We start from the raw sequence: 20905 nt of genomic DNA, 5'->3' as shown, positions 1-20905 counted from the left end.
ACAATTCTGCTGCTGATGGCCCACTGTTGCTCATGGATGCCCAGTCTTGAGTTGCTAGATCTGTTTAAAACATAATCCATTTAGCATGGCGGTAGTGCCACACAACACAATAGGCGGGATTTCGTCTCCACAACAATTGTGTGTTGGTCACCCGTACTGATACTGTCATGGAGAGATGCATCTGCGGCAGGCAGGTTTGTGAGGATGAGGTCAAGTATATTTTTCCCTCTTGTTGGTTCCCTCACTACCTGCCGCAGACCCAGCCTGACCTATGTCCTTTAAGGCTCGGCCAGCTCGGTCAGTAGTGATGCTACCGAGCCACTCTTGGTGGTGGACATTGAAGTCCCCTATCCAGAGTACATTCTGCGCCCTTGCCACCCTCAGTGTTTCCTGCAAGTGGTGTTCAACATGGAGGAGCACTGACTCATCAGCTGAGGGAGGGCAGTACGTGGTGATTAGCACGAGGTTTCCTTGCCCATGTGCCAAAAAGTGTTTCATAGCATAAACCTCAAAAGACTTAACCTTAAAATTAGAGTTATATCCACTTGTTCTGGACTAACCGTACACCCGGGGGGAAATAGTTTCTATCTACCCTATCTATTCCTTTAACCATCTCAAAAACCTCAATTAAAGGAAATGTAAGCCTAGTCTCTGCAATCTGTCCTCATTACTTAATATACAACCATATAGCAACTTCATCAGTTAATTGTAGGAATTGAAGTTCACATGAGAATCTATCAAAAACATCTGAAACTTCCAGTACTGAAATGTATCATAATCCTGATACATAGATAATAGCTCTTGCGAGTCAGAGGATATGCAAATTTATTCCATAAAATCCTCTAAAGCATAATAAACTGTACACAGTTAACAAGTTTCCCACACATAGTCAAATCTTCAGATTCCCAAATGTTTGTAACAAGTTACATCGTATGCACAAGCTGTCATTAAGCCCAGTTTGCACTTTCCACTTACTGACGTCTTCATTTAACTTATGCAGATTCAGCAGAGAATATGAGAAAAATAGATTGCAAAACATGATGAGGCATCTGCTAGGTCTTTTAGCCATGAATTAAGTCACAATAAACACAAATTATACAAACCACAAACGTAGTCCTCTGCATCAACACTGAAGATGCTTTTCCCTGCCAGCCACACAGGATGAGCACAGTTAGCAATGACCAGGTGCTGAAACTGCTTTTCCACCAGAAAATGAGGCAGCCACTTCAGCTGACAGTCGCACAGAAGACTCGATGTGTTTAGACCCCTGTGGGTGGCAAATAAAAATGAACACTTCGGAAATGTGTAGCTGTGCAGAATTAGATGTGAGGCAGCGAATCACAGCTCTAAGAAGTTGTAAACCAAACGAGTCAAGAGCAAGCAGCTGTGTGCGGCAGGGTGACAATTACTGTCAGGGCTCATACTGCATTTACCTTAGAGTATGACTGCTCCACAAAAAGGATGCTGAGTGCCGTACAAGTGGCATGACACAAATGTGATATTTCGCAATTGTCCGGCAAGAATGGCCAACATGGCAGCAGATAAGTGTTAAATACACTGCACAAGTACACAGCATTAGCAGAGAATAAACCAACAGCAGCATGGACTAATTGGGCCAAATAGCCAATTTTGGAGCTGCATATTCTATGGAATTCTATGTAATATAGTTCTATGTGTAGTCCCAGCCATTGGTGCAGTATCAGTGCCAGTCCCCAGCCTGGGTAAACTGGGAAGGTTAGCGGCAGGAAGGGCTGTAATACCACGTGCCAAATCCAAAGGAGTTATGGTTGATACGAAGGTGATCAACCAGCATTGTGGCGACCCTATGTAACATAGGGAAAGATGAAAAAAACCAACTAACTATTAGAAAGGGGTTAGTCACCAGCAAGGGCACTACTTATTGCCAAATCCCTAATTGTCAGGAGGTGGTAGTAAATCTGAACAATACATCTTTGTTATGGAAGTAATGATCATTTCCCCAACATGTCTATTAATAACATCTAACAGTGCCATGAAACAAGACAGGAGCCGTATCCCATTCATTTCTTTTCGTTGGGTGAGGGTATTAAGGTATATGGAGTAAACATACAGATCAACCATGATCCCACTGAATGGCGGTGGAACATGGGCTCAATGGCATTCTCTTGTTCCTATGTGCATGGAGCTGACCAAAACTCACCAGCAAAGTTACCCATGCCAACCCACTTGTGGCTCCAGCAACCCCTTTGACAGAATTGCCAAACCCTTGAAATAATATTGTCTATTTATCGGAGGCCTTAACCCACTTAAAATAAATGAAAAAGTGTCTCCACCAAGATAATGGGGAGACACAGATGAGCACATAAAGATTCCATAAGCTTAAATTCCACTACTTAACTTCAGGGTCCAGAATTTTCTCATCCTCCTTAACAGACTCCAACGTCAATTCACATTTTAACCAGCAAGTTAAATTTCTTTTAAAAAGCTGCCCTTTTTTAAAAAAAAGCTTTCCAATGATGGTTTGTATCACCTGAGTAACAGGGTACTTCCTTCTATCCCCCACAACCCGACTACCTTTACTGCTGAACATCCAGACAGCAATTATCCCAGTTTAAGCTCAGGATGTAGTAGACTGCGTAAGAAAGCTAAAGCATTTTCATTTACCTTCTCACCATTTATCAATAAAGCACTCACTGCTCACGCATTCGCCCTCACTTTGAGTTGCTGAGGTTACTCCAGATTTGTGATTTGTATGCAGAGCAGACGCTCCCCCTCCCCCACCACTCCACTTCCAGCCCTGACAACTCTCAATAAACAATGAGCAGGCGTCACGGAGGAATCAGTGGAGAGGGCTGTACACATGAATGAGGAATGCATTCATCCAGGAAAAAGGTTTCTAATTAAATTACTTCATGCAGTACTGATTAATTTACTAGGATATTTTAAATACTCACAGATCCTTCAAGTTCATTTGGGCAAAAGAATTTTCTTGAATAGACATGATAGCATTGTTGCTCAAATCTCTAAAAGACAGAATAAGTAAAATTGTTTAAAAACTAGGTGAAAGCAATACTGATGTTCGTACAGTATATTAACATATCAAAGCTTTTCTCACACAATGGCTCATTTTTAAAGTGCAGTGACTTATGCAGGAAAGGTCAGCAACCATTTTACACACAGCAAGACCCCCAAAAACATTAATGGACTGAAAGACTGGTTCATATTTTCTCTCTTGGTGTGGCTTAGCGGGAGGGGTTTGGCTAGAACACTTGGAGAATTTCCTCCTCTGCTTCAAATAGCTCCAGTGGGATCCGTTTATCTGAACAACTGGATATTTAATCAGAACAAAGACCAACAACCCCTCTAAACTTGGTCATTAAGTGTGATCTGTTCATTTCAATGGGCAGTACCTTTAAATTATTTTGCACGGCTATGCACGTGCAGCATCTTAAAGGGGGCAACTAGAGAATGGACTGCACAATACCTTCTGAGCCGTGTGTGGTATCTTAAAGTGGGCACTGACGATGACTAAACAGTTAGTAGCTGCTTAAAATCATAAAGAGTTAACATTTTGACAAAATCAAACCTCCATCTAAATTCTGATGGTCAAACACTCCAATCAAACCGCCCCCACCGAGAGACACACACAGGCAGGCACACAAAAAAATGTACAGCTCAGGGACAAAAAGTGCCAGTGATTAATTTGTGTTTTCTGCCTCTTTCTCAATAAGAACAGCCACGTCAGGGCTACCCCATCAAACAACTGGCTCACCATAAGGCCCAGATTGCAACTATGAGGAATTAAAATCTGGCACAGAAATCTTTCCTTTACAGTATCATTTAGCAAATGGCAATTGGAACTGCGGAAGCTTTAAACACTCATTTATAATATTTGCACCCTAGCAGTTGTATTTTATTAGGGTGTGAGGTGATGGCGGCACAACTGAGAAGTGATTAGAGGTGAATACTCACAGGTATTCAAGTGTTTCGAGCCCAGAAAATGCCTTCTTTGTGATGGATGTTATTTTGCTTCCCTGCAGGATTCTGCAAAGGATAAAAGAGGAATTATCAAATTATACTCCTTTGCTCAGAGTGTGGATTACAAAAAGGAGGCTTCTAGACACTCTCCCACACTAGCTGCTTTTATTGGAACAGCAGCTCATCTTCCGACTAGGCACTTTACAGCCTTTCGGACTGAATATTGAGTTCAACAATTTTAGATCATGAACTCTCTCCTCCATCCCCACCCCCTTTCTGATTTTTCCCCCTCCTTTTTGTTTTTTCCAATAATTTATATAGATTTTTCTTTTCCCACCTATTTTCATTATTTTTAAATGTATTTCCATCCATTGTTTTATCTCTACCTTTTAGCCTTTTTCGATTCCTTCACCCCACCCCACCCCCACTAGGGCTATCTGTACCTTGCTTGTCCTGCTTTCTACCCTTAATTAGCACATTCTTTTAGATAATATCACCACCTTCAACACCTCTGTCCTTTTATCTGTGACATCTTTTGGTTATCTCCACCTATCACTAGCCCTCTATCCAGCTCTCTTGTCCCAACCCCCTCCCCCTTAAACCAGCTTATATTTCACCCCTTTTCTATTTTTCCTTAGTTCTGTTGAAGAGTCATGCGGACTCGAAACGTTAACTGTGCTCCCTTCCACAGTTGCTGCCAGACCTGCTGAGTTTTTCCAGGTATTTTTGTTTTTGTTTTAGCTGCTTTTATTGTTCTTCTCCTTTGGATTCTGGGGGTTGGCTCATGCAGTTTCGGTCCTTTGAGCCTGCTCTGCCATTCGATAAGATCATGGTTCATCTGGCTGTGGTCTCAACACCACTTTCCAGTCTGCCACCCACAACCTTCGACTCCCTTGGTCTATCAAAAATTTATCCAACTCTGCCTTGAATAAATTCAGTGACCTAGCCTCCACTGCTCTTTGGGGAAGAGAATCAACACACTAACGACCCTCAGAGGAAAAAATTCTCATTGCCATCTTAAAAGGGAGACCTCAAACTGCGCCCCCAAGTTCTTGTCTCCCCCACAAAAGGAAACAAGCTCCCTGTATCCACCTTATTAAGTTCCCTCAGGATCTTATATGTTTCAATAAGATCATCTCTCATTCTTCTAAACTCTAATGAACGTAGGCCCAACCTGTTCAACCTTTCTTCACAAGCCCTTCATCCCAGGAATGGTCGAGTGAACCTTCTCGGAACTGCTTCTAATGCAATAAGACCCATTTCCAAATAAGGAGACCAAAACTGTACACAATGCTCCAGATGTGGTCTTCACCAAGGTCTTGTACAGCTGCAGCAAAACTTCCCTGCTTTTATATTCCATTGCATTTAGGCTATCAAATAAGTATTCCTGAGTACTGCTGTATACATCCAGAATAATGGGTCTAACAAAAAACATTAGGAACTGTGTCTTGGATTTGCAGAAAAGCAGCTCTTGTAGTCAAATCCAGCTGGCATCAAACATGCTTTTAGAGAAATAGACAGCACTAACATCGAACATGCTGGCAGTTCTCCACCAAGAACAGACCTGGGCAAAGGATCAAGTCTAGGGCAGAACAACAGTTTGGGCAACACAATCAGTTTTTACATCCGTCGATTGGTTTGGTGGTGGTTGGGGGGGGTGAAATGCGATGCAGGGAATAAAAATAGGTCAGGATTTTCATCCATGATCTCTGTCCAACGAGCCTGCTATAAAATGCATGCTTATAGATTTTGGAAAAAGACAGGCTTCAGACTTAATTCTTTGGCCTCCACAGACGAAGGGTCCATGAGCAACTTAGAACAACAACGACTTATATTTCTATAGCATCTTGAACGTAAATAAACACCTAAAGGGGCTTCACAGGAGCATTATAAAACAAATATAACACCAAGCCACAAAGGGCTATATTAGATTAGATGACCAAAAACTAGGTCAAAGTGGTAGGTTTTATGAACTGCCTTAAAGGAGGTAAGTGAGGTAGCCAGGCAGAGGTGTAGGGAGGGAATTCCAGAGCTTGGAGCTGAGACAACTGAAGGCACAACCACCAATGGTGGAGCAATGATGATTGGGAATGCACACGAGGCCAGACTTAGAGGAGTGCAGATATCTTGGATGGTTTTGGGCTGGGGGGATTACAGAGGGGCAAGGCCTAGGGGGGATTTGAATACAAGAAATTAAAGAATACCCACTTAGGACAAAGTTGGTGCTCTTAAACCGTAGTACAGAATGAGTCAGTTCAACCAACTCCCTCAGTACTGCACTGTAGGCTATATTTAACCTCAGGGCTTTAGACCTTGTGGCCTTTAAAAGGGAAGGCCAGGCTATACAGAGCTTCGACTTAGCAGCAGAGTAACGGGAACATAGGACAATTCATGTTTGACGGGATAAAGTTCCCGTCCTTCTAAAATAACGTACCACTTGTCTTAAAATTTGCGCAATGCCATGAGGGATCTGCTAATGCTGTATCAATAGGGATCAACTTGAAAAGCACTGTAGTCTTAGATTTGAGGGGGCAGGGAGGGAGACTACACACAAAAATGCAGAAGGTAAAAGTAAAGCATCAATTTATGAACTACAGTAGTCAGCGTATGAAGTACGTACAACTTTCGCAGCTTGTCTAATCCAGCAAAGGCGCCGTTTGAATCCTCGATTGCCCATGAGATTTCGTTATTCCTTAGGTCACTGCAGGAAGAAGGCTGCTGTTACGCTTTCTTACAAACAGGATAGGGAAAGTAATCAATCCACGATTAGCAACTTTCCAAGAACACACTTTTGATATTTTCAGGCAACAATGCAGCTTCATGCACAAATTGAAAATACATAAACGTCAAACTGGCTGCGATCAATCCAAAAGTTTGGTGGATTCTGACATAAAAATTACATCGAATTTACAGCAAAATATGACCATTCAGCCCAACTGTTTTGTGATGGTGTTTATGCTCCACATGCTCGCTGGGTCAAAATCCTGAAACTCCCTTCCTAACAGTACTCTGGATGTGCCTACACCACATGGACTGCAGCGGTTCAAGATGACAGCTCACCACCACCTTCTCAAGGCAACGGGGGATGGGCAATAAATGCTGCTCCAGCCAGCGAAGACCACATCCTGTGAATGAATAAGAAATAAAAGAGCCTCCTCCCAGCCTCTTTTTCTCATTCATTTGACAGGATATGGGTGTTGCTGGCTGGGCCAGCATTTATTGCCCATTCTTAAATGCCCTTGAGAAGGTGGTGGTGAGCTGCCTTTTTGAACTGCTGCAGTCCATGTGGTGTAGGCACACCCACAGTGCTGTTGGGGCCGGGAGGGGGGAGTTCCAGGATTTTGGCCTAGTGACATAGAAGGAACGGTGATATATTTCCAAGTCAGGATGTTGAGTGGCTTGGAGGGTAACGTGGTGGTCCCATCTATCTGCTGCCCTTTGTCCTTCTAGATGGCAGCATTCGTGGGTTTAGAAGTTGCTGCCTGAGGAGCCTTGGTGAGTTTTTGCAGTGCATCTTTGTAGATGGTACACACCACTGTCACTGTTCATCGGTGGTGGAGGGAGTGAATGTTTGTGGGTGTGGTGGTAATCAAACAGGCTGCTTTGTCCTGGACGGTGTCATGCTTCTTCAGTGTTGTTGGAGCTGCACTCATCCAAGCAAGTGGAAAGCAATTCCATCACACTCCTGACTTTGCCTTGTAGATGGTGGACAGGCTTTGGGGATTCAGGAGTTGAATTATACGTTACAGGATTCCTATCCTCTGACCTGCTCTTGTAGCCACGTATGTGTGTGGTTGGTTCAGTTCAGTTTCTGGTCAATGATAAGCCCCAGGATGTTGATAATGGGGGATTCTGTGATGGTAATGCCATTGAATGTCAAGGGGTGATGGACAGACTCTCACTTGTTGGAGATGGTCATTGCCTTGCACTTGTGTGGCGTGAATGTTACTTGCCACTTGTCAGGCCAAGCTTGGATACTGTCCAGGTCTTGCTGCATTTGGACATGGACTGTTTCAGTATCTGAGGAGTTGTGAGTGATGCTGAACACTGTACAATCATCAGTGAACACACCACTTCTGACCTTATGATGGAAGGAAAGTCATTGATAAAGCAGCTGAAGATGGTCGGGCCTAGGACACTACCCTGAAGAACTCCTGCAGTGATGGCCTGGAAATGAGATGATTGACCTCCAACAACCGCAGCCATCTTCCTTTGTGCTAGGTATGACCCAACCAGTGGAGAGTTTTCCCCCTGATTCCCAATGACTCCAGTTTGATGCCACACTCTCACTTCATCTCAGGTGTTCAGGTCCTTTGTCCGTGTTTGAACCAAGGCTGTAATGAGGTCAGGAGTTGTGTGGCCCTGGCAGAACCCAGACTGGGCGTCAGTGAGCAGGTTATTGGTAAGCAAGTGCCACTTGATGGCGCTGTTGATTTTTTTTTTCGAGTTATCAACAGTCACAGATTGCAACTCTTTTGAGTACAATCACAGTTCTTGGTTTCCATGCCCTCTGAACAAGGGCAATTAAGACTGCTGTGGGTCTGGAGTGAAATGCAGGCCAGACCAGGTAAGGAAGGCAGATTTCCTTTCCTAAAAGGGCATTAGTGAACCAGATGGGTTTTTACAACAATTGACACTGGTTTCATGGTCATCAACAGACATTTAATTCCAGATTTATTTTTATTGACTTCAAATTCCACCATCTGTTGTAGCAGGATTCGAACCCGGGTCCCCAGAGTATTACCCTGGGTTTCTGGATTACTAGTCTAGCGACCATACCACTACGTCTCCTCTTCCAATACTTTACTGATGATCGAGCGTAGACTGATGTGGCGGAAATTGGCCGGGTTGGATTTGTCCTGATGTGTGCGCACAGGACATACCTAGGCAATTTTCCACATAGCTGAGTAGGTTCCAGTGTTGTAGCTGTACTGGAACAGTTTGGCTTGACTCCCATTGACTCCACTTTTGGTCGGACTCCTTGATGCCACACTCAGTCAAATGCTGCCTTGATGCCAAAGGCAATCACTCTCACCTCATCCTATCTGCATTCCTTTCTCATGTTCATCTAGTTTCCCTTTAAATTAATCTGTTACTCGCCTCAACTATGGTGGCGAATCCCACATTCTAACCACTCTGGGTAAAGAAATTTCTGAAGTCTTATTGGATTTATTAGTGACTATTTTATATTTATGACCCCCCCCACCAGCACCCTCCACCCCTGTTTCATTCTAACCCACGAGTGAAAACATTTTCACCATGTCTTTTTGTGTCAATACAGTCTTGTGATACTACTGCTGTAAATTAAAAAAAAAGTTTGAAAATTGGTCACAATTCAAAGATGACGGGCAATAAAAACTGTATTTTTAAAAATGATACCGTATTAATACTAATTAATTTGTCAGCAAATATAAACACAATACTAGTTAATCTTCTATGGCATTATACATGCAGGGTCAAGACCAAGTGCAAGCTTCAGAGAAGGAGTTAGAGAACAGGAGAGATACTTGGGCTACAGTGCAGACATAATTTAGGCCTGAATTAGCTTCTTATTTGCAGTTCCTTTAAATGCGAAACTAAACGTGTATTATAGTTGGTTAGCTGCAGCATGAGGAGGTATAAAGAACCACAGATACTAGGGCCAGGATTTTGCAGCCCTTCTGTGGCGTGTCTCCCCCTAGCAGATGTGGCGAGCCATTTAAATCTCCATTCAGTTCTGTGACACAGGACTCTGTGCTCTACGGGCTGTTCCCAGGGACACACACCGAGACAAACATCAACTGCAGCTGGAGGATCATCAACTCGGTGAAAGAGGCGCTTTGGTCCGCCCGAAACTTGTTGGTCTTCCAGCACAAAGAGATGTCCCCGACCGATTGTTGCGGACTGGCACAATCCAAAGTCCAGGACTACGTGCTGAGGGACGCACTAAAGCTTGGGGCAGCTGCCGCAAAGGCGCAATGGGGAAGGGTCGCTGTCTAAGACCTTTCTACCACAGCGCACCGAGAGACTGGGAACTGTTTAGAGCCCCTCGGGCTGTACAGATCAAAATGAAAGGCTGTAAATGACTGTAATATTGTTTGTACTGATGCACCTGGTGATACATTTTGTAAAAGTTTAACCTGGATTGTACCCTTGTAATGTTGTTTTTGAAATGGTTTTGAATGTGATTGAAGATAATTTATGAATAAAGTATATTTTTACAAAAAAAAAAAAAAAAAAATTTAAATCTCCATTCAGTTCGGCTGGAACGGAATATCCCTCCGGGTTAGAGGGGCCGTAAAATCCTGGCCTCGGGAGTCTGAGGTAAATACACAAAATGCTGGAAACAAAAGGTTAGCATCATAAAAGGTAAGGACATTTGATCATTTTGGATCTGTACGCTTCATCAGAAGGGAGTTACTGTTCCTCTTATATGCTGAAGGATTTGTACATTTGCATCGCTTTCTGTTTTCACTGCAATCAGGATCAGCTTCATTATACAAAGCAGCCAAAGCTTTGAACAAAAAGCTCTGCAGTTAAAGCCTTTTCTTGCAAGATGTAAGCAAAGGATAGTAAAAAAAAAATCATATTTCCTCCTAAAGACAAGTTAGTCTTGTGTGATGCAGTGCCAAGAGAACGACTGGAGCTCAGAAGCTGTAGTGAATTTAATTGAGGCTTTCAAAAGGGAATTGGATAAGAACCTGAAGGTAAAAAAAAATTGTAAGATTACAGGGGAAGGGTGAGGGAGCAGAACTAGCTGAATTGCTCTTGCAGAGAACTGGTGTGGACCTGATGGGCCAAATGGCCGCCTCCTCCTCAGTCTACGAACAACAGTCTTTAAGATACTTGTATAAAAATAAAATCCCAGTGAAACAGGTGGTTCCAATAAAATGTTCTCCAGAACTTGGAGCCAAACTTTTGAAACTGGTGCCTGGGTGGAGGTGTATGCTTGGTATTTTATGAGACGGTGCTGCAGTCTGATCTAGGTGGGGGATTGGGGACTTCCAGTGTGTGTTATTTTCCTTTCAGTTTTAAACTTCTGGATCATATTTTGTACACTTCTGATGCATAAAAGCCCTCAAAAAGGTGACCGACCCACTGAGGCACCCTGTAATCCTGCACTGGTGTGAAACGTTTTCAACCTAACTCATGCGTACGATTTCTCCTCTCTCAACCTGGAAAAGACCTCATGCCTTGAGTACAGAACCTTCTGTTGACAGAACTACTGATGCTGATCTACACTCCATCACTTTGTGGCTGTTTATATCAAGGCCACAGGTAAAGTCTTAGAGGAGCACAAGCTTTCAAATCTTTGCCAAAGTGAACACAAAAGTACACCCATATCACAGAACTCACCCAAAAGTTTAAACAGAAATAAAACAGTTGTATCAAGTATTATTCTGACTTCACTTTAACTGAAGAATTTAATTCCACCCTTGTGCCCTTGCCCTGATCAGCTAGTTTTCCTTTGTCCTCACAACTGGTCAGACATGAACAGTTGGAGCCTCATTAATCAGCAATGCCCTGGAACATGAATACAATCACTGACCCTGAACTGAAACTTTCCAGTTACTTCGTTTTACATGCAGTCCCCTTAGGATCCAACAGCACAATTTACTTTGCTCTTCTGTTTAATATTACTTTGAACCAAAGCACATCAGCTGTGATCACTTTACTACTAAAGGTTACACCAAGGGCAGGATTCCATATTACTTCATCCCATTCAGTTTATTTTGGGACTTTTGCTTTTCTCACATCAGGTCAGTGGAGCACTTTGATATAGGCAAGTCTGGCTTACAGACTGCCAGTCAGGTGGGGCAGGAGTTTCATTTATAATATACCAACAGACACTGCAGAGTGAGACAGCAAAAGATAAAGCCAGAGTTCAATCTCCTGCCTATTAACTTCATCCTTTGTGCAATCAACACCATTCCTCTCTTTGCTTTGAAACACCGACTTGCACAGCTGGCTACGTCAGATGGGTTGCAACTAATGACTGCTGCAGCACACTGATTTCTAGCACTTTTCAAAATTACCTATGGATTTAAAAACTCTTGCAGCTTTCACCATAATTGAAAAATGTGCATCATATGGTGTACAAAATGCACGTTATAACACAACGGAAAAACTTTTTTATTGATATAAACTCACTTCACAAATGACCAAGAATGTGTATCAAAAGGTGAGGCAGGTACAACTTTATTGCCTAATACAGTGGTGGATAGGGGCTTCGAGATGGAGGACATGTGACTCATCAGTTACTTGCTGACCAGCAATGATTTCCAGTCCTACTGCAGGATGAGCCTACATTCACTGACATGCTTACAAATTGGTGAAATTTATGGGGTGGGGAGTAAAAGACTCAATTCCCTTCGTTAAGCTGGTTTTCTGATTTGACTGTATGGCGTTGTTTTATTCTGCATACTTACAGCGTCAGCAGGTTAGACAAGCTGCTAAAGACTCCGTCAGCGATATAACTCACTCGGTTGTCTCCCATGTACAAACTCTCGAGCAAATTCAAGCCTACAAAGGTAGACTCATCTAAACGAGTCATCTGATTGTAGGTCATGTCTCTGAAATAAATGAAATAGAAATGTCTATGTAAATCATTATTTTAATCCAGCTCTCCTATTCTATTTACAGCAACTCAATCAAAATGCAGTTCACACCCAGATACAGTAACCAAATGGATCAATTACAAGTTGTACAATTGTAAAGAAACCCCTGAATATTTTCACAATGATAAGCAGAGATCAGACTAGCTCCAAAACTTTCCTTACTTTACCTCTGTAGAGTACGAAAATAACAAAATCTTGTTCTACATTTCAGTGCCATGATTGACAGATAGATTCTTTATTGCAGTCAATTTCTTCTGCTCTGTTCCACTGCACAATTGGCAAGTGATCGACTTTCATGCATATCAGCCAAAATAAATTACTGTGTGTATAAGTGAAGAGGAAGCAGTCAAGAGATGGAGTGAGAACCCCTGATGCTTTCTTACTTAAATCTGATGCTCTCAAATAGAAATTCTATTGCGGATTAGATCCTGAGCCATGTTCCAGGAACGGAGTGATAGAAGGGGACACGGGATTTTATGGTAGTCTATATTAGAGATGCATGAACAACATCTCCAGTTAGAACAAAGCACAGCTGTACAGGTCATTTCTACATCACAATGAACATCTAAAACTTTTTTCTACCAACAATCAAATTACTTTCAATCTGTGACTCCTAGATTAAAAAACTAATGCTAACACTAATGGTGCGAAGGAAGAGCACTGGTCCCAGATCTTTACTGAAGTGGCTGTTATTCCCCCTTGTTGAGGATTCAGTTGTGGAGGACAGGAATCATCACCTTTTCACAACATAGCACCTTTAAAACAATGTTATGCCTCAAGGAGCTTTACAGGAGTGATTATCGAGCCACATAAGGCGCTATTAGGATAGGTGATAAAAAGCATGGTCAAAGAAGGTGGTTTGAAGAAGTGTCCTTAAAGGAGGAAAGGAGGGACAGTGGAGAGGTTTAAGGAGGGAATTCCAAAGCTTAGGGTCCATATAGCTGAAGGCATGACTGCTAATGCTGGAGCGACGAAAGTCGGGATGGATGAGAGGCTGGAATTGGAGGATCATAGGAAAGAAGAAAAAACTCACAATTCGGTCAGCTTCTGGCAGAACTCCCAGGCATCAGCACTGACCCTGCTGATGGCATTCTGGCTCAGGTGGAGCTGCTGCAGCAGTTTGAGGCCGTACAACCAGCCTTTGGTCACTTCAGTCAAGTTATTATGTTCCAAGTCCCTAGAACAGAGAAAGGAAACATCTGTTGTATTTCTGAGCCAGCAGAGCATTTCTAAGCTGCCTCTACGTAGACCAATATTCTTATCAATATAGGAGAGTAGCTCCAAAACTGACCAATTTTGAACAAAAGCATATTTCTGCTCGATATCGACTTGAGATCCAGTTTGTCAAATTAGGTTGCAGTTTCTTCAAAGTATTCCTAAAAATGACCCAAAACTATTGCTTACTCAAGTAGATAAAACGTAACTCTACACAGTGAAACTGGAACAAGAAGTGCACAATACTCTAACAGAACTGAATTACAGTCCCATTCCTCAGTTCGGCAAGGCTGCTTTGTGCACATTTTAGATTCAAAAGCAATCAATGGGAGCATTACTTCTAGCCATTTTAAACTAATCAATGAGTTAACAAAGATTTCCACAGAACTACTGTGACATTACACTATTACAGACCACAACTTAAAGTTTTTTTACCTTTTGGCTTATGATATCAATGTATTTTTATTCATCTATGGGATGTGGGTGTCATTGGCAAGGCCAGCATTTATTGCCCATCCCTAGTTGCCCTTGAGAAGGTGGTGGTGAGCTGCCTTCTTGAACCGCTGCAGTTCATGTGGTGTAGGTACACCCACAGTGCTGTTAGGGAGGGAGTTCCAGGAATTTGACCCAGGGATAGTGAAGGAATGGTGATATATTTCCAAGTCAGGATGGTGAATGGCTTGGAGAGTAACTTCCAGGTGGTGGTATTCCCATGTATCTTTGGAAGGGGCTGCCTAAGGAGCCTTGGTGAGTTTCTGCAGTGCATCTTGTAGATGGTACACGCTGCTGTTCGTCCATGGTGGAGGGAGTGAATGTTTGTGGAAGGGGTGCCAATCAAGCGGCTGCTTTGTCCTGGAAGGTGACAAGCTTCTTGAGTATTGCTGGAGTTGCACTCATCCAGGCAAAAGGAGAGTATTCCATCACACTCCTGACTTGTGCCTTGTAGATGGAGGAGAGGCTTTGGGGAGTCAGGAGGAGAGTTACTCGCCACAGGATTCCTAGCCGCTGACCTGCTCTTGTAGCCACAGTATTTATATGGCTAGGCCAGTTCTGGTCAATGGTAAACCCCAGGATGTTGATAGTGGGGGATTCAGCGATGGTAATGGTCATTGCCTGGCATTTATGAGGTGTGATTGTTACTTGTCAGCCCAAGCCTGGATATTGTCCAAGTCTTGCTGCATTTGGACAAGGGCTGCTTCAGTATCTGAGTTGTTGCGTATGGTGAACATTGTGCAATCATCAACTAACATCCCCACTTCTGACCTTATGATGGAAGGTCATTGATAAAGCAGCTGAAGATGGTTGGGCCTAGGACACTAACCTGAGGAACTCAACAACCATACCCATCTTCCTTTGTGCTAGGTGCATAGTATCATATTTAATGAGTTTTCTTTTGAGGTAGGGGCTTCCTCTAATTCTTTCCCTAAAGATGTTGATTCCTTCATTGTGGAATATCTCTACAGGCTTCCAATATCTCACCATTAGTGACCATGTGTTTATTTTTGAGCTTCAATAGTAAATGTTGGAAAGTTATTCAACCTTGTGGAAATACCTTGAAGACCTCCTGTAACCCCTGCATAAGTGAACCTATTGGAAGCCAGCTAATTGATGTTGTCCTTCCCTAGCCCAGGTGCTCCCAGATCAGTTACAGCATCTAAACACTACCCAGGCTGAGTCTGTGTAGGGACTGACTCCAAATACCAGGGATGATAAGGCAGCCGTTCCCTAGCCTGAGGAAGACAAACGGTTAATGCATTTCTACTTCAACTACTCTAACAATTACCTCTATTAAGCATTTCAAGTTGCCACTAGGGCAACAGCTAGACAAGATCCAATTACTCCAGAATAGGTATCAAATCAAAAAAAAACTCACAGCTCCTCGATTTCATTCAGCCCCCAGAAGGCTCCATCCTTGAGTTCGCAGATCCCATTACGCTGCAGTTTCAATGACTTCAGTGAGTTGAGGCCGTGAAACGTCAGGCTCTCGATAACTCTGATTCTGTTGCGCTTTAGCTCCCTGTTTAAACACAAAACAGAGTAAACCCATGTGGTGATTAAACTTTTTTTTTTAAAAAAGGACCAAAGTCGAAGAGCCACTTAAAAAGCTAGTCAGATTGGTGAGCGATGAGAATGAATGTGTACTGCGATAGAATCCACATACTTGTTTTTTTTGAGAGAAATTGCTACATGTTGCAATGTTGTTTCTACATAGTTTTAATACCTTGGAGCAGAAACAAATAAAAACAGAGGTAAATATCAATAAAAGTGTATGACCCCCTCTCCCCCTAGGCTGTGCACTGACAAACACCATATTCAGTAAATTAAATCCTACCTAAGTTCGGCTGTTTGTTTTTCCACTTACTTGGGAGTTGTTTTCTTAAACACAGCTGGACTGGGACAAAAAAGCCACTTTTGGCAAGATTATTCAATATAAGAAATTTGTACTTACAGAGACGAGTGTGATTCATGCTGTCCAAGCTAACAAGGTCACAGTTCAAGTTGTGTGCAAAGGAGGTTTAATTTACTAAAGAGCTTTACTGTTAGACTCCGTGAGGTTCAGTGACAACTTCAAGAGCGAGCACCGAGGCAGAGCTACACGCTCCAATAACCTTTCCTGATACAGTTATAAATTACTGCGGAGAGACAAAGTGTTGTGCCTGCAATGAATATTTCACATCTGGAGGCGTCAGGACGATTGGCCGTCTGATTACCTTCAACCTGAAATAAGTAAATCCATCAACCCAGTACTAATCCTTCTAACAATTCCCTTTCGTAGTGTTCCACATGTAACATTCTTCCATGCTTAAAAGTGCAAGGAGAGATTTTATTCTAGTCAGTAATCTTAGACTGAAATACTCCAGGAATGCACCCAGTATAAAACAGCAGTACCTTTTTTGGCTGTACCCTGTCGTGTAAATGACAAAAAACTGCATTGCAAACCCATCTGAATGTGCATATTATAAAGTAACTGTCAGTTATAGGTAGTGGGTTTCAGTGAAGTTAAACCAAGCATTTGATCTCTGAGGCTCTGCATTGTCCATTGTGCAGCTCATGTTGTGAAAATGTCTAATTTCATGATTCGTATGTTATAGGAATATAATTTTCAGTTTTGGGAAAGATAAATTTTTAAATTAGGAACCTGGAAACAAGAGCAAGAGCAGGCCATTCAGCCCTTCCTCCAGCCTGCTACGCCTTTCAACTAAATCAAGGCTGATCTTCTACCTCAATGTAATTTTCCCTTGCTATCCCTTGATGTCTTTACTATCTAGAAATCTATTGATCTCGGTCTTGAACACACTCAATGACTGAGCCTCCACAACCCTCTGGGATAGAGAATTCCAAAGATTTACCACCCTTTGAGTGAAGAAGTTCCTCCTCATCTCAGTCCTAAATGGCCTACCTCTTAATCTAAGATCGCGTCCCCGGTTCTAGACACCCCCCACCACGGGCAATATCTTTCCTGCAGCTACTTTGTCAATCCCTGTAAGAATTTTGTATGTTTCAATGAGATCGCCTCTCATTCTTCGAAACTCTAGAGAACACAGGCCCAGTTTCCTCAATCTCTCCTCATAGGACAATGTCGCTATCCCAGGAATAAGTCTGGTGAACATTCTTGAATTCCCTCTATGACAAGTATATCCTTCCTGAGTAAGGAGACCAAAACTGTACACAATATTCCAGATATGGTCTCGCCAAGGCTCTAGAGAATTACAGCAACACATCTTTACTCATGTACTCAAATCCTCTTGCAATAAAAGCCAACATACCATCTGCCTTCCTAATTGCTTGCTGCATCTGCATGCTAGCTTTCAATGGCTCATGAACAAAGACACCTAGGTCTCTTTGGAGAACAACACTTCCCAATCTCTCACCATTTAAAAAAAGCTCTGCATTTCTGCTTTTCCTACCAAAGTGGATAACCACATTTTTCACAATATATTCCATCTGCCATGTTCTTGCCCACTCACTTAGTCTATCCAAATCCCCCTGAAGCCTCTTTGAGGCCTCCTCACAACTCACATTCCAACCTAGTTTTATGTCATCAGCAAACTTGGAAATATTACAATCGGTTCCACATTCAAATCATTGATGTAGATTGTGAACAGCTGGATCACTGATCCTTGTGGTACCTCACTAGTCATAACCTGACAGCCTGAGAATGATCCATTTATTCCTACTTTGTTTTCTGTCTGTTAACCAATTCTCAATCCATACTAGTATATTTCCCCCAATCCCTAATTTGTGTCAGAGCTTATCGAAAGCCTTCTGAAAATCCAAATATACCACACCCATTGATTCCCCCATCTATTCTGCTACTCACATCCTCAAAAAACTCCAATAGGTTTGTCAAACATGATTTCCCTTTGCTAAATCCATGTTGGCTGTGCCGAATCTTAACATGATTTTGTAAGTGTTCAGTCATCACATCCTTCAATATAGATTCTAACATTCTCCCTACTACTGATGTCAGGCTAACAATCCTGTAGTTGCCTGTTTTTCTCTCCCTCCTTTCTTAAATAGTGGGGTTACATTTGCTACCTTCCAATCTGCAGGAGCCATTTCAAAATCTATAGAATTTTGGAAGATGCCCATCAATGCATCCAGTATCTCTACAGCCACCTCTTTCAACACTCTTGAGATGTAGATCATCAGGTCCAGGGGATTTATCAATTTTCTGCCCCATTAATTTCTCCAGTACTACTTTTTTACTAATACTAATTTCTTTCAGTTCCTTGGTCCCACTAGTCCCTTGGTTCTCTAGTATTTCTGGGAGATTCTTTGCAACTTCCTCCGTGAAAACAGGCACAAAGTATTTATTTAGTTCCTCTGCCATTTCCTTATTCCCCATTATAAATCTGCCCATTTCTGCCAGTAATGGGTCCACATTTATCTTTGCTAAACCTTTCCTTTTTATATAGCAAAGAAGCTTTTACAATCCGTTTTTATGATTCTTGCTAGTTTACTGTTACGACTGGGATGGGAGGAGTGCGCAGTTTATCTAGCCCCACTATTCCACAGGTCATACCATTAGCATAAATGATTAATTCACTTACTAAAGTGGCCAATTATTTACCTTTGCTACTGAGAGACCAAAAATAGAAGAGATCTTAACCAGGCTTCTTCCAGTAAACTCAGAATAATTGATTTATTATAAAACAAAAAACTCTTTTTGAAACAAGTTGCAAGAACTGGTTAACACAAATTGTAGTCTGGAAGTGTAACTACCTATCCCTTTTAAAATTCCCCAATGCACACGCAAACCAAGGGCAAACAAATAGGGTCTCTGCTGAGATGAGCGGTTGAAGAAAAAACTTTAAAGAAGATAACGTTTGCAGGATTTTGATGCTGTCGATCTGGTGCTCCCTCGTATTAGGGCATGTTGCTCGCCCTGGCAGATGTCTGGAGGTTGTCACCAACGGAGCTTCAGCGTGGAGGAAATAGAGCTGGATCCATTCTTCTCATCTCAGCCTCTTGGGTTTCCAAATACAAACAAGTTCCCCTGAGATGATTCCTAGTTGGATACTGATAACCACACTGGATTTCAAGCAAGGTAAGGAAGCGTGAGCTGGGCAGCTTTTCCCCTTCTCACTTCATTTCCAACTGAGTTCAAAACAAGTAGCTCTGTCAGGTTTCCTGTAAATCACCAGGCTTTTACCTTTAAAAGTTTTTTAAATCAATTAAAGTGATTGCAGTTCAAATAGACAAATAGCTCTCCTCCACAATTGCTATGCTGGTCATTTAGCTGATTTCATGCGAGTTATTGGAAAAGGCAAGCTTGCTCCAGTCCAAGATGAACTTATGACCATTTTTTTTTTTTAAAAAGAGAATCTGGGTCAGCTCATAAATGTCCAAATAATGCAATGTCCTTCCAAATTTTAGAAGAAAATATATTTCTTGTAGATATGGTTCTCAACTCTCATTCCATTTTCTCTTTCTTTATCAGTTTCTTGATCTTTTGCTGAATTCTAAAAAGCTCCCAATCATCAGGCTTACCGTTTTTTTGGTAACTTTATAAGCAACTTCCTTTGGTCTAATGCAATCTTTAACTTCTCTTGCTAGCCATGATTGGACCACTTTTCCTGTTGGGCTTTTGTGCCTCAAAGGAATATATATTTGTTGTAAACCATGTATTAATTCTTTCAATGCTAGCCATTGCCTGTCTACCATCATACCTTTTAATGTAGTTTCTCAATCTACCACAGCCAACTTGCCCCTCATACCTTCATAGTTTCCTTTGTTTACATTTAAGACTCTAGTTGTTTTGGATTAAGTTTGAAAAGGATGCAATTCAATGTAAAATTCTATTATGGTCAGTCTTCGCTAAAGGTTCCTTCACAATGAGATTATTAATTAGCCCTTTCTCATTGCACAATACTCGATCTAAAACAGCCCATTCCCCAGTTGGTTCCTCAGCAAATCGTTCTAGAAAACCTTTTTGTATACATTCCAGGAATTTGTCCTCCGCAGCATTAGTGCTAATTTTGTTTAACCAGTCTGTATGTAGACTGAAGTCCCCCATGATTACTGTATTACCCTTGAGTAAAGGCAATATCTTTTTTTCCCTAATAATACTATGGAATACTGAAGCAGGGTTGTGGGGGCAATGTGTGAGAGACTAATTTAATTAAACTGAAGACAGTCAGACTGCAAGGTATGAATCATCAAAGGGGTTAAGTGTAAAAGGTGGCATTTTGAAATGGACAAGTTAACATTTGCATTTGTAGATAAGTCGAGAGGTTGTTTGAATTTCAAATGGGAATTAGAAGGTGACAAGGAAAACGGTTGCATGTTGCAGTTATTCATAAGTAAACAAGTAGTGGGGATATCATGGGAAAAATTTTCCCACCGTTAGGGGAGGTGGGGGGAAAGAGAGAGTGCGGGAGCAGGTGCGCCTCCGATCGGTGCCCCCGATTGGGGCGTGCCACCATTTTACGTGGGCGGGCCAATTAAGGCCCGCCTAGTGTGGTGTCCACTCGGAATTGCTATGTGCTCCCTGTGCGGGCAGAGGAGATTCCCTCAGCCGGAGTGCTGCCTCAGGAAGATCGGCTCGGAATTAAAATTTTTTAATACAAATGATAAAAAAAATTTCCCTGACATGTCCCCTCATGTGACACTGTCACGAGTTGGGACATATC

General features: G+C 42.2%; 1 protein-coding gene across 1 annotated transcript in view; it reads right to left on the bottom strand.

Annotated features, from left to right (window-relative positions):
- lrig2 (leucine-rich repeats and immunoglobulin-like domains 2) overlaps positions 1-20905 on the bottom strand; it is a 96972-nt gene that overhangs the window by 21563 nt on the left and 54504 nt on the right. Inside the window, exons 6-12 of the mRNA XM_078546462.1 lie at positions 15643-15786; positions 13588-13731; positions 12366-12509; positions 6578-6658; positions 3952-4023; positions 2934-3002; positions 1104-1267 (exon numbers count right to left, since the gene is read on the bottom strand). Coding sequence (XP_078402588.1) covers positions 1104-1267; positions 2934-3002; positions 3952-4023; positions 6578-6658; positions 12366-12509; positions 13588-13731; positions 15643-15786 — 818 coding nt within the window. The remainder of the gene's footprint in view (positions 1-1103; positions 1268-2933; positions 3003-3951; positions 4024-6577; positions 6659-12365; positions 12510-13587; positions 13732-15642; positions 15787-20905) is intronic.

This window comes from Cetorhinus maximus, chromosome 8, assembly GCF_964194155.1.
Source record: "Cetorhinus maximus chromosome 8, sCetMax3.hap1.1, whole genome shotgun sequence".
NCBI classification, from domain to species: domain Eukaryota; kingdom Metazoa; phylum Chordata; class Chondrichthyes; order Lamniformes; family Cetorhinidae; genus Cetorhinus; species Cetorhinus maximus.
Note: the sequence above shows the minus strand (reverse complement) of the source record. Positions and strands in the feature narration are given on the sequence as shown.